This window comes from Daphnia pulicaria, chromosome 7 (genome assembly GCF_021234035.1).
Source record: "Daphnia pulicaria isolate SC F1-1A chromosome 7, SC_F0-13Bv2, whole genome shotgun sequence".
Lineage (NCBI taxonomy): Eukaryota > Metazoa > Arthropoda > Branchiopoda > Diplostraca > Daphniidae > Daphnia > Daphnia pulicaria.
Window position 1 is genome coordinate 5,051,281 of NC_060919.1, and position 14,348 is coordinate 5,065,628.

Here is a 14,348-nt window from a genome sequence, read left to right on the forward strand (position 1 = left end):
TTTGCTTCTCGACCAGCATTGTGTAACATGCTGTCCCGAGTTGTCTCCGAATCTTTTTAAAATTGTCGCTATTTTTCAGTTAAAAGATGCCTTCAGTGAACAGTGTAAGTTCTCTCTTACAACTCAGCGTAGCCCACATTGTTACTAGAATTGAAAATTTTGATTTACAAACTCATTCAACGACGAATATTTGTGTTATGGGAGAATTAGGGAACCTTTTCCATCAATTGCGTAAGTTGGAAAAAATCTTCTATTATATATTGGTATTTATTTGTTATTCTCTCTATAGCTTCAAGTCTTTGGGAGCAAGTAATCCTCAACGCCAAAAACGGTATCGATCGTCCAGAAGCATTTATTCTTGAATATCTGATAAGCAAACATCTCAGATTCGCAAGATTTCATGTTTACACCGAGGGATACTTGACTGTTTTCCCCCGGTTCGAAAAGTTGATTTCTTTAGTCTTGCGATATTCTGCAGCGGATAGCAATTGCTTACGTGAATTAGGGATTCATTGCAAAAATTTAAGGTATGTAAAATCCATTTATCTGCATTATACAATAATAAATTCCTTTCGTTTTCTAATTGTTTTATTATGGACAGGATATTGGATGTTTTCGATTGTCGGTATGTCACAGATACAGGAGTTCAATTACTGTGTTTCAATTCATACGATAATCTTGTTTTGAAACCCTCCGCGTTGTGTAACACCCTCCATCATTTGCTGATGTACTTTACTAGTGTTACAAAACGAGGAGCTCTATTGGCCATTGAAAATCTAACCGCGTTAAAACACCTTCATCACGAAAGTACCTTTGAAGTCTTGGTAGAATTAATGCAGACGGGTTGGGATCGGAATTTATTGAAAATTTCCGATTCGTTTTCTGAATTCCATCTCTCATTAGGCTATTTCACTCCATACATACAAGGTAGTCTGGGACAAGTGGTGCAGCATATTCCATCGCTTACCGGTGTCGCCATTTGTGTCACGAAGGGGTTAAGTGACACTGATCTTTTAAGCTTGTTGTCGTTAAAAAACCTAAAAACATTTCATTTGAAACATCCTTCAGAAGCTGAAGAACAAAATCAAGAATTTGAAATCACTTTCAAGGGTGGTGTGGTTCCCCTATTAAGAAAGTTTGGACATTGTTTAGAGTCTCTTGACATTTCTTTTTTTACTGTCATCGATATTTGGACCGTCTTTAAATATTGTCCTAATTTAATTCTTTTATTTTTTGAAAGTCATTGCGATAGCGTTACGGTCTTACCTGAGAGCGAGATAGCCCTGTACCGCAATAATGAAGAAAAGCGGTTGATTTTGAAGAATCTTGCTGTGCTAGTTTTTGGTTACGATACTTCGCCCGAAATCCTTCATTTTCTATTTTCTTTTCCTGCATTAATAGAAATTGAAATTATTGCCTGTGAAGCGCTCACCGACGAAGTTTTACAGAGTGCCGTAAGCAGAAACGAATTTAAGAACGTAATGATTTTTAATTTATCATTTTGCCATTATGTCACCAAACGAGGCATAGATGCATTGATGACGAATCGCAATTGTGTCGAAAAACTCCGTATAAAACGCTGTGATAATTTGACGCACGAAAATGTTTACGAGTGGCACTTGCAAGCAATAAAATTAAATTGGAATTTAAACATACATTACAAAACATATTATTTAAACAAGCATTATTGCTCCAATAAAATAGACTGTTTGAAGTATGTTTAGTCAAAACACATGTATGCCTCTATCGATTTAATATACTCATTCTTATATTCATCCAGCATCATATTATATACATTCGTCTTAATTTCTGATCTGCAGTTGCCTATCGACTACCAAAATTCTTTTTGTTATTACGAGTTTTTCTCTGGGGTGGGTTGATTGCGCTTTAGGGCATTAACCTTCGCCATATAGTTCCATAACATACCTAAGAGAATATAACTACATTTAATTCCTCCTTCATTGGAAACGGATTAACGGTTGTGCAAATAAATAAAAAGGATCAACTTATTTGGTCTTTTCTCATTTCAATCTTGTCATTTGCTTCTCGACCAGCATTGTGTAACATGCTGTCCCGAGTTGTCTCCGAATCTTTTTTAAAATTGTCGCTATTTTTCAGTTAAAAGATGCCTTCAGTAAACAGTGTAAGTTCTCTCTTACAACTCAGCGTAGCCCACATTGTTACTAGAATCGTTAATTTGGATACCCCAGCCAATTCAACGACGAATATTTGTGTTATGGGAGAATTAGTGAAGCTTTTCCATCAATTGCGTAAGTTGAATAAAGAAGATGACGTTTTTGATCGGTTTTCGATAACATCAAATCTCATCCTGATTACAATTAAGTATTATTTCGTTATTCTCTCGATAGCTTCAAGTCTTTTGGAGCAAGTCATAATCGCCTATGCCAAAAACGGTATCGATCGTCCAGAAGCATTTATTCTTGAATATCTGATAAGCACACATCTCAGATTCGCAAGATTTCATGTTTACAGCGAGGGATACTTGACTGTTTTCCCGCGGTTCGAAAAGTTGATTTCTTTAATCTTGCGATTTTCTGAAGCGGGGAACAATTGCTTACGTGAATTAGGGATTCATTGCAAAAACTTGAGGTATGCAAAATTCACTCGTGTTTTTACAAATTCTGATCGCGTTTTCTGATTGCTTTGATTTAACAGGATATTGGATGTTTACCAATGTCGGTCTATCACAGATAGAGGAGTTCAATTACTGTGTTCCAATTTTTTGAAACCCAACGCTTTATGTAACACACTGCAGCATTTGATTATGTTCTCTACTAGTGTTACCAAACGAGGAACTCGATTCGCCATAGACAATCTAACCGCGTTAAAAAATCTTTATCATGAAAATACCTTTGAAGTTGTGGTAGTAATAGTTCAGACGGGTAGGGTTCTTATGCAGGATTCATTTTCTTATGTTCATCTCTTGTTACATGACTTCACATACCTACAAGGTAGTCTGGGACAAGTGGTGCAGCTCATTCCATCGCTTACTTGTGTCGCCATTTGTGTCACGAACGGGTTAACTGACACTGATCTTTTAAGCTTGATGTCTTTAAAAAACCTAAAAACCTTTCGATTAGTTCCTTATTCAGAAGTTGAAGAGCAAAATCAAGAATTTGAAATCACTTTCAAGGGTGGTGTGGTTCCCCTATTAAGAAAGTTTGGACATTTTTTAGAGTCTCTTGACATTTCTTTTTTTACTGTCATCGATATTTGGACCGTCTTCAAATGTTGTCCTAATTTAATTCGTTTCTGGTTTAAAAGTCACTGCGATAGCGTTATGGTCTTATCTGAGAGCGAGATAGCCCTGTACCTCAATAATGAAGAAAAGCGGTTAATTTTGAAGAATCTTGATGGGCTCTATTGTGGTTACAATACTTCGCCCGAAATCCTTCATTTTCTATTGTCTTTTCCTGCATTAAAAGAAATTCACATTAACTCCTGTGATGCGCTTACCGACGAATTTTTACAGAGTGCCGTAAGCTGCCACGAATTTAAGAACGTAATAATTTTTATTTTATCATTTTGTAATTACGTCACTAAACGAGGTATAGATGCATTGATGACGAATCGAAATTGTGTCGAAGAAATCCGTATAAAATGCTGCGATAATTTGACGCACGAAAATGTTTACGAATGGCACTTGCAAGCAAAAAAAGAAAATTGGAAATTCAATATACTTTACAAAGATTCTGATTTTGACAAGTACTATTGCTCCAATAAAAACGACTACTGCTTAAAGTATGTTTAGTCGAAATACATGTGGTATGCCCTCTGTTCTCTGTCGATTTAATATTCATTCTTATATTCATCCATATTTTGTATTTCGTTTTTACTCTTCTCGGGTACCTTTCAATTAGCCGACAAGGACTCCATTTGAAAATTTAATAAACCAAAACTTTTTCGCTTCGCAGCCAATTTCTATATGTGGGCGTCCGTTTTTCACCCTCAATCATTTCACAGCATGTTCGGCAGCAGCGATTCGGAAGTTGTTACCATCATCAAGGTAATAAATATCTGATAAATCGACTGCCAAAATTCATTTAGAATGATACATCAGGCTATTATATTAACGCTTATATGTTGGTCTGCTGGCCCAGAAAGTACTACCGGCCTTACCACATTCCTCAAAGAATGTTTGTTATTTTTTTACTTGAATGAATTTTTTTTGTACGGATAATTGATGCCCAAATAACCGGCTGCTGGTTATAGCTTCGAGCAAACTATTCTATTACATTCCCTGGACCTATATATTTCAACTGAAATGATGTGGAGTCGGAAGTCTATAAGGCCCCGCATCCATTGACTGAACTTCATTCTCGAGAGTGGAGACGGAACTTCAATTTCAATAGTGCACCGAGTGCTCCCTACCCTCCCCGTTGTTGTTGTTGTGTGTGGTGGATAGAGAATAAGAGACGATGGGCCTTTAATCAATTGTTTGGGCAGCATCAAATATGTGAGGACTTGATTTCATCACTATATATATAGGGCGTGGTCACGCGTTCAATTCAAAGAGCATATTTAAAAAGGAATTGGATAATGATCACTTCTCCTCTTTGTGTTCGTCACTTGCATATTCCAGATCCACCCGGTTTCTTGTTCGATTATCCTGACGAGTTTATTCTTATCAAATTCGAAAAAAAACAAAAAAAATTTCATTCCGGTTCTTAGTTGCGTTTAACCAGTTGTCTGTCGAAATCTTTTGTTTCTCCAATTTTTTCCAGTTGACCAAATGTCCATGTAGTTTGTTCGACATTCGTTGTCTGACTCTGACGACGACTAATACCAAAAATTCATTCAGAATTATACAGGCAGTTGGAATGTAGCCGAACATCGTCCATATTGATTCTTATACAACGGACCGCACCAACTCGTTTGGTCACGACATATCACCTGCCAGAGTTGAAAATTTCGAGCGCCCAAATTGAAAATGAAAATCGTTGCATCGCCGATAGCGCCAAATGAAATTCTTCTAGCCTCTCCGACAAAAACCGCTTGATCCACCCCATGAATACTTTAACCTGTAGGGTTTTACCTTTTGAATTGCCTGTTTTATTTAGACCTTTCGAGCTGCACAGCTCTGTCTGTGAAAGGAAAAAAAAAAGCAACTCTATAGCAGTCGACGGAAGATATAAAACAAGATTGATTCCAGCCAGTCATTTCAGCAATCTGGTTCTTCCAGCAGAAACAGCAGCTAAGAAACGCCTCCATTCATCCCATGTTTCCACCTCTTTTTCCAACGAAAACAAGTAACTGGAAACCCCCCTCATCACTACAACACAAAAGTTTTGATTTGATATAAAAGGTCATCGTCTGTGATGGCCAGTTGCAGTTGCTGGTTGCCAGTCAGACAGAGTGGACGTATCCAGTTTCTATTCAGTTGTTCAACACAAACTCTTTTATGTGTCAGTGCATCCGTGGTGTCGATGAGTGACTAGAACCAACAATCGATTGGATTTGAATATTCGAACCGCCAACATTTCGCGCCAATGATTCAAAAATCAGAAAGCAAACGGCGGACAACTTTGAAAGAAGGAATTATACTACAATAGACACATTTGTCCGGAATCAAAAATAATTTCGCCATGATAACTTTAGCGCAAATTTTCGGGCCTCTAAGTCTGTGGGCTTCGTTACCTTCGTTCCTCCTCTATTACCTGTTTTACAGCACGTTTGAACACAACGACCCGGAAGGACCAGTCAAAGACACAAAGGTACGTACATGTCTGTGATGTTTCATGTTCATTTTTGCATTTTTGCGCGCACGATACCGATTCATTCGACATGGTTATTATATTAAGCAAAACCCAGCTGCTGCTGCAACAAGACCAAAAAAAAAACTGGTTATTCTCATTTGAATTTCAAAGTAAAAAAATCCCGTTAATTTTTGCTATCGACCTTCTTCTTTTCTTTTTTACCTCCCAGGGGTGAGACTTGATTTTGAGTAAAATATTTGGCTCACTTCCAGCAGCGTTAGATCAAGGGAGGGAAGACAAAAAAAAAAAATCTGATGTGTACATTTGCAGGTCCTGCAGCTAAATATTCAACCTCATTCCTCATCACGTATACGGTTTTTTTCCTTTCTGTATTTAACTCATTTACCTGTTGGGAAGGCGTTCATGTAGAAGATATAATTATGCGCTTTCAATTATAGAGGTAAAAAAAGTTAAGACTTCGTTATCAAATGTAAATTATTGAAGCTATCTTATAAGTTGTAACGGTTATTCACGGTGTTCCGTGTTACTATTGGGTCGATTGTGCTCACGCCGAGAGTTATTTTGATCATCCACCGTGCGCAGGTGTTCAAGACGGAATACGATTTCATCATCATCGGTGCCGGTTCGGCTGGTGCTGTTGTGGCCAACAGGCTTTCGGAGATATCCAACTGGAGAGTGTTGATACTGGAAGCGGGCGGAGACGAAACCTTCTTCTCCGACATCCCAGGCGCCGTCCAGTTTCTCCAGCGCACCGACATCGACTGGCAGTACAGAACGGTGACTCAATCGGGAGCCTGTCTGGCTTTCAACGACAACAAGTAAATTAAAATCACACAGAGAAAAAACAACAAAACAATTAAATCTATTGATAAAATAAAATGACATTAAACCCCTTCTTGTTATACAGGTGCAACTGGCCGAGAGGGAAAATCCTGGGTGGATCGTCCGTCCTAAATTACATGTTGTACGTCAGAGGAAACAAACGAGACTACGACTCCTGGGCTGTGGATAATCCCGGATGGTCCTACGACGAAGTTCTGCCTTATTTCATCAAGTCGGAAGACAACCGGAATCCTTACATTGCCGCCAACAAGAAATATCACGGAACGGGTGGCTATCTGACCGTCCAGGAGCCGTCGTACACTACGCCAATGCTCAACGCTTTCATCGAAGGTGGCGTCGAAATGGGTTACGAAAACAACGACGGCAATGCAGAAATACAGACAGGTACTACATGTTCCAACTATAAAATTTAATTATACAATTAAAGATTCATTATTATGGGAATCAAAGGTTTCATGAAAGCTCAAGCGACAGTCCGACGAGGATCGAGATGCTCGACGAGCAAAGCTTTCATCCGCCCGGTCCGCAACCGGCGGAATTTCTTCATTTCGAAACATTCGCATGTCCACAAGATCGTCATCGACCCGAACACCAAACAGGCCACCGCCGTCCGTTTCGAAAAGAAGGGGCGAGTTTACGAAGTGAAAGCCAACAAGGAGATTATCTTGTCGGCCGGATCGGTCAACAGCCCTCAAATATTGATGCTGAGCGGAGTCGGCCCTGCGGATCACCTCAAAACGCTGGGCATTCCGTTGATGGCTGATCTGCCAGTGGGAGATAATCTTCAGGATCACATCGCCCTGGGTGGCATGGTGTTTACTATCGACAAGGTAAGTCTCTGTAATATAGTGAAATGAATGATATAAAATGTCGACTTATATGCGGAATATTTTTGTCCAGCCTTTCGGTTTCCTGGATTTCCGTTATTTCACGTTTCCGACGCTACTTAATTGGACCATCAATAAATCGGGGCCTTTGTCGTCGCTGGGCGGATGCGAGGGCCTGGCTTGGGTCAACACAAGGTACGCCGATGCGGCCGGCGATTTTCCCGACATTGAATTTCACTTTGTCGCCGGAGCACCGCCGTCCGACGGCGGAAATGTCATCCGCTATAATCACGGTGTCAGGGATGATATTTGGGAAGAGTATTACCAGCCGCTGGAGAACAAGGACGTCTGGCAATTGATCCCCATGTTATTACGCCCGCAATCGACGGGAACTATCCGGCTGGCCTCCAACGATCCGTACGCGGCTCCGCTTATCGATCCGCAGTATTTCAGCAATGAACAGGACCTCAACGTTCTCATCGAGGGCACTAAAATCGCCTTGGCGCTGAGCAAAACCAACGCCTTCCAGAAAATGGGGACGAGATTTTACAACAAAATCTTCCCCGGATGTAAAAGCCACACTCCGTGGACGGACGCCTATTGGGGCTGTTTCATCCGCCACTATTCTTCGACCATTTATCATCCGGCTGGAACTTGCAAGATGGGCAAGACTGGGGATCCATCAGCCGTCGTCGATGCTCGATTGAGAGTCTACGGAATCAAAGGATTGCGGGTGGTCGACTGTTCCATCATGCCTAATGTCGTATCCGGAAATACCAACGCTCCAGCGGTAACAAACTAAACAAACATTTTGAAAATACTATATAGCCTTTAAATATATTTATTTATTGCTGGTATAGATAATGATTGGAGAGAAAGCGTCTGACTTGATCAAAGAAGATTGGCTTGTGCAAAAGAGCGACGATACGGTTTCCCAGCAGCTCAACGGCTCACTACCAATTGATGTCAACAAATTCAGTGCCCGGAAGAAGAAAAAGTTGTTGGAAAAAGAAACTCTGACATTTTCCACACAGTCCGATTCATTGAGTTGAATTCCTAGCTCATCCGTCATGTCAAATTCTCAATTATTTATTGAAAATAAACTTTGTTGTATATTTCTATGCTGTCGGGATGACGAGAAACTTGCTGATGTGGGTCATCGGCGTTCGAATTCCGCTTCACTGATCCTGATGAATATGTAAATGCATGCAGTATACTATTTTATATGATTTCAATCGGTATACTAATGAAAAATTGACTGAAATCTGAAAAAAAGTTTGCTGATTCTAACTCGATCGATTTTTATTCTTTCGCCCTTGCCCTAAATAAAAGGACAAGATCAAATCGATCAACTATAATTGAAACTATATTTATTTATCAAATGTCGCACTAAATAATTTTATATGCCTATAAAATTTTGTCAAGCTAAATTTGGTGTTGAATTTTGACTTTTCTTCTGTGTATGGGATTTGATCAGGTTGAAATGCCGGAAGACTTTGTGCTGCGTACTGATGTGGACAAGTTTGGATGGGAAGGTCACACTGCTAAAGTTCCTGTTTTAGTGCTGACGACCATTTTTTTTTTTATCTGGACACTTTCAGCAGAGTTTCAGGTCTTGTTCACTACACTTTATTGGACACTGTCCAGAAACGAAAATGTTTATGGGTCAATTTTCTTCATCCGTGGATTTCAAAATTTCTCCCGCATGACCCTCGTCATGGTTATTTCCTGATTATACATCCATCCAGAAATAGAAATAATTTGAATATATGGTTGGTCAAACTTTGAACGGACGACGTTAATACGTGCTGAAAAGCACGTCCGATTTATATTCGGAGAAGAAAAGAAAACAAGTCCAAACAAGCCCTCTCGTCCGCTTCTTTCAGTTCAAAACATTTCGTAATCAAATGAACAAATCAGCAGTCACTGGTTTCCAATTAACCGAGAGTCACGGTTCTTTTTTTTTGCAGAGATACCGCAGGCCATCAGGTAGCCCTTATAGACGAATAACTAATTCTGTTGAAATAATTTGAAATATTGCGTTTTTTATTTCTAAATATAAACGAATACCCCTTTCAGATTTTATAACGGACTCTTCAATAGACAATCTTACAATTTCATGTGCTGCTGGTTACCTTTGACGTTAGATAAGCGGCTTTAGGTACATGTCAGATGGATTTTTTCAACAGCAGTCACAGTCTATTCGTTCCGCATTCCGATTCGCCCGGACTCGCCAATTCCATTTCTACAACAGCGAGTTTTCAACAACATTTAGTTCCAACAGACTTAAAGGAAACCCCATCAGAGGATAAAATTACATCCACTTCCATTTACACGTGCTAGGCTAATGAGATAATTTTAAGGCCATGAAATTAAATGATGAGACTGAATTTAATCCCTCGTTTAATCCTGTAATTCGATTTTTGGTTGAAACCGTTAAGTAGCTTATGCCACTCGACTGAACCTTCGTGAGGATTTATATATAACATTCTCGCGAAACAAATTCTTGACACTTTTACTACTAAGTTTTAGTTACTTAATATACTAGTTGAAAAGTATGTAATTCATAAAACATTCGGAATAAGGAGCTTATTAAAGTTTTGCCGCCGAATCTCAACTTTTCAAAACTATTCGACAGCCGCGTACATACGTGGTGTGCGAACATTCTGAGATTTGCGGAGTGCGTCACTTTTTAAAAATCGATTCATTTCGTTTGGACTAGCAGCTCGGAAAATGTTTCAATTGAGAAATTCCAACATTGTACTAAGCCACCTGTGTGTATATATAGTATATAGCGTCTATAAACTTCACCACAAAACCCTTATATACTACGAGCTGCATTGTTGAATTCTGCGTAATAACTGCGGGGTATATACACTTTCTGCAGCATTACAAAAGGCCTTTGTCATGTGAAGTTTGATAAACAACATGTCTTTCAAAAACCAGTTTAGAGTTTAGACTCACGTACGCCACCCAGCAGTTTCTGGGTTATGGCGCATAACAAGTGTGCTGCAAGAAATTTTCGCTGAGGGAATAATTAATAACAACCGACCCGACAGCAACCCAGAAATGATATAATCCCCCTATATACCTGATTCATTTCGGTTTCCAGCACCTGATCTCGTCCATTTCTTCAAGAAATTTTTACTGATTTTTGTAGCTCCCTTAATTCTTATGAGACGTGAAAAGGTCAATGCTGTAAAAACTGAAAGAATAAACCAGTTGTTGGTTCGAAGTCGGACCGATCGGACGTGATTATACTTTGTTCATCTCATTCCCTTGAGCGTACAGAATTTTTAAAAACAAAAGAAGATGTCGTTGCTATTTCAGCAAATGTCACATCTCTTGGGAACCGCCAATCTTTGGGCGTCGTTAACGCCTGTCGTCCTCACCTATTTGTTCTACAGTTCGTTTGACAGCAGAAATCCGGAGGGACGTGTGACCGACACTACCGTAAAGACTGCTATTATTCATTTTTTTGATAAATTAGTTGACTTATTAATAACCGTCTGTGATTCCCCCCTTTGTCTTGTCTTTGTTATTCGTGAAGTTAAATCTTGTTTTACTGTAATGGCAATAGTAAAATGTTTACATTGCTGCGTACTGGAAGGAAATGTTTCGCCATGATGTACGTCAGGCTAAAAATTTGGAAAAATAATTTTAGAAACAGGTTTGATTCAAACAGGTTGAGTTAGATACCGTTATAATTTATAGTCCGCGTGCTGTCGTTCGAGAAGATGTAAGACATTTGTTAGGTTGACTGGCTCTATTAGCTAAGACGTTCGGAAAAATCGCTTGTCATTTACCAAAAATTTCGCACAGTTGAGATCATTTCCTTTGATCATGAGTTGGTGATTATTTCAAATAATCCGATGATGGTTTTTTTGAAGGAACAAAAATTGACACTGGGCGTTTCTCGTTTACCTGCCCTCACCTTTCGATGCCCAAAATAATTTACCGTTACAATTAAACCCTGTTTGACCAGTAGTTGGAACCATAGTCGTCCGCTACGAAAGATTTGACCCTAGCCTTATGCAATGAAACATGAAATTTCTTCACATGTTTATTTTAGGAATTTTTAACCGAGTACGACTTCATCATCATTGGGGCCGGATCGTCCGGTTCCGTTGTGGCTAATCGGCTCACGGAAGTTTCCGAATGGAGTGTGTTGCTGCTGGAAGCTGGAGGAGACGAAACGATAGTGTCCGATATTCCGGCAACCGCATTTTACCTCCAGCGCACCGACATCGACTGGAAATACAAAACAGTGACACAAACTGGATCGTGCCTTGCATTTTATGACAACAAGTACAAGTCCATTTTTTAAAATCCAAAGGAATCTAATACTTAATTAAATTTTATTTCTTTTCCGGAACAGATGCAACTGGCCTCGAGGCAAAGTGCTGGGTGGATCATCCGTCCTTAATTACATGTTGTACGTCAGAGGAAACAAACGAGACTACGACTCTTGGGCTGTGGATAACCCCGGATGGTCCTATGACGATGTTCTGCCTTATTTCATCAAGTCGGAAGACAACCGGAATCCTTACCTTGCCGCAGACAAGAAATATCACGGAACGGGCGGCTATCAAACCGTCCAGGAACCTCCGTTCACCACCCCACTCGCCACCGCCTTTATTGAGGCTGGTGTGGAATTGGGTTACGAAAATCGCGACTGTAATGGTGAAAAGCAGACAGGTAACGAATTAAATTCAAACTTGTCGTTCTGAAATATTTTTGACGTTGTTGCAAAGGTTTTATGAAGTCTCAGGGAACGATCAGGAGGGGAAGCCGATGCTCGACGGCGAAAGCATTTCTCCGGCCCGTCCGCGATCGAACGAATTTGAAAATATCTATGAACTCACTAGTCCACAAAATTGTCATCGATCCGGATACTAAACAAGCCACAGCCGTTCGCTTTGAGAAAAACGGACAAGTTTACGAAGTGCGAGCTAAAAAAGAAATTATTCTATCGGCGGGAGCAGTCAACAGCCCGCAAATATTGATGCTGAGCGGAGTCGGTCATGCGGAACACCTAAATTCGTTAAAAATCCCAGTGATAGCCGATCTACCAGTAGGAGATAATCTGCAAGATCACATTTCTCTGGGCGGCATGGTTTTCACCATTAATAAAGTAATTCTGACATTGGGGCATTTTGGGTTATGTCATTCTACCCAGGATAATTTATGTTTATCTGGTAGACGTTTAGCATCATAGACACGCGATACTTCACTATTCCGTCGATACTGAATTGGACTATCAACAGATCTGGACCATTAACGACGCTGGGTGGGGTCGAAGCCTTGGCGTGGGTTAATACAAGATACGCGGAAGCTTCCGGTGATTATCCAGACATCCAGTTTATGTTTGTCGGGGGTTCACCACCTTCTGATTACGGCACTATAATCAAGGAAAACAATGGAGTTAGAGATGACGTCTGGGAGCAGTATTACAAACCACTTGAGGGCTTAGATACTTGGCAAGTCATTCCAAAGTTACTCCGTCCGCAATCGACGGGAACCATCCGGCTGGCCGCCAACGATCCATACGCCGCTCCCTTAATCGACCCGAAGTATTTCAGCGTGGAACAGGACCTCAACGTTCTCATTGAAGGATCTAAAATCGTCTTAGCTCTGAGCAAAACAAAAGCTTTCCAGGAAATGGGAACGAAGTTTTACGACAAGATTTTTCCAGGTTGTGAAGATAAAACTCCGTGGACGGATGATTATTGGGGTTGCTTCATCCGTCATTACTCTTCCACCATTTATCACGCGTCGTGCACCTGTAAAATGGGCAAAGAAGGAGATTCAACGGCCGTCGTCGATCCTACGCTAAAAGTGTATGGAATCAAAGGATTGCGGGTGGTCGACGCCTCCATCATGCCCAACATAGTATCTGGCAACACCAACGCTCCAGCGGTGGGTTTAATGTCGCAATCTCTTTGATCATTTTAAATGGTAAGGATTAATTATTATTCTCTCGAATACAGATTATGATTGGAGAGAAAGCCTCGGATTTGATTAAAGAGTCTTGGCCACGAAAAAAAAAGTATGATGACAAAACGGCTTTTAAGAAAAATATAAAGGACGCATAACATACATTGCATAAAACGCCAAAAACCTTGAATCTTAAGTAAAATTTCATGTACCCTCCCCAGTCATCAGTAATTGAACGTCATTCACGAATCACTTTTAAAATATACTCATGGTATAGGATTCTATGGTACGCGTTCTTCCCAGAGCCGTCGACTGCCAAACCGGACCGAAAACTGGAATCGTCAACTATCGGCAACTCTGGCCGGGTGTGTAACTAGAGGGCCCATTTTAACATGAAGTCTTATGGGACCCTCTTTTGAAGCCCTGCATTTCTGTGTTTAAATTTTTTTTTTCAATTTGTAACATTTTTTATTGTATGTTGAATAAATTTATATACAAAGTTCATGTGATTTATTTTTAGTTAAGAATGTCGAAGTATTTTTTAAAAAATAAAGAAAGTGGCGAAATCGCCGCCGCCAAAAAAAAAGGGGGGTGGACTTTCTTTTCTTTTTGGCGCGCAGTGCCTGATTCTGGGACGCGCGGTGCCTGGCACCGCGCGCCAAAATGACAAGGAAGTCCACCCCCCTTTTTTCTTGGCTTTGAAATTTTTGTCACAATGTTTCATACTGTTTCTCCTGTTCTCCTATTCCTTCCCCCTATGTATAATTCAAATGTAGAAGGAAAATAAACTGTCAGTACCAATGGAAAGTGTGGTAGTGAAGTTGGCAAATGCGTTAGTAATTGAAATCGGCGAGAAAAAGTAAACGTATGGATGTAAAACGTATTCTAACGTTTTTTTGTTTTTCCAGATAAAGGATTAAAGTTATCCCGTCATGCTGTATTTGAAGAAAACAATTTTTTTTACAATGTTTCATACTGTTTCTCCTATGCTCCTATTCCTTTC

At 40.0% G+C, this 14,348-nt stretch overlaps 3 protein-coding genes across 3 annotated transcripts; all 3 read left to right on the top strand.

Annotated features, from left to right (window-relative positions):
* The first annotated feature begins 86 nt into the window (after positions 1 to 86).
* LOC124348534 lies at positions 87 to 4,000 on the top strand. The gene is made up of 4 exons (XM_046798765.1): positions 87 to 231; positions 290 to 527; positions 602 to 927; positions 2,973 to 4,000. Exons 1-4 carry the CDS (start codon positions 87 to 89, stop codon positions 3,770 to 3,772), a joined length of 1,509 nt encoding a protein of 502 aa, XP_046654721.1. The 3' UTR covers positions 3,773 to 4,000.
* Positions 4,001 to 5,338: 1,338 nt separating this feature from the next.
* LOC124349521 (glucose dehydrogenase [FAD, quinone]-like) lies at positions 5,339 to 8,838 on the top strand. Its single transcript, XM_046800199.1, has 6 exons — positions 5,339 to 5,735; positions 6,321 to 6,556; positions 6,646 to 6,965; positions 7,032 to 7,411; positions 7,482 to 8,198; positions 8,269 to 8,838. Exons 1-6 carry the CDS (start codon positions 5,607 to 5,609, stop codon positions 8,458 to 8,460), a joined length of 1,974 nt encoding a protein of 657 aa, XP_046656155.1. The 5' UTR covers positions 5,339 to 5,606; the 3' UTR covers positions 8,461 to 8,838.
* Positions 8,839 to 10,619: 1,781 nt separating this feature from the next.
* Positions 10,620 to 13,615, top strand: LOC124349539 (glucose dehydrogenase [FAD, quinone]-like). Its single transcript, XM_046800230.1, has 6 exons — positions 10,620 to 10,861; positions 11,481 to 11,716; positions 11,787 to 12,106; positions 12,163 to 12,542; positions 12,611 to 13,327; positions 13,399 to 13,615. Exons 1-6 carry the CDS (start codon positions 10,721 to 10,723, stop codon positions 13,501 to 13,503), a joined length of 1,899 nt encoding a protein of 632 aa, XP_046656186.1. The 5' UTR covers positions 10,620 to 10,720; the 3' UTR covers positions 13,504 to 13,615.
* The last annotated feature ends 733 nt before the right edge of the window (positions 13,616 to 14,348 follow it).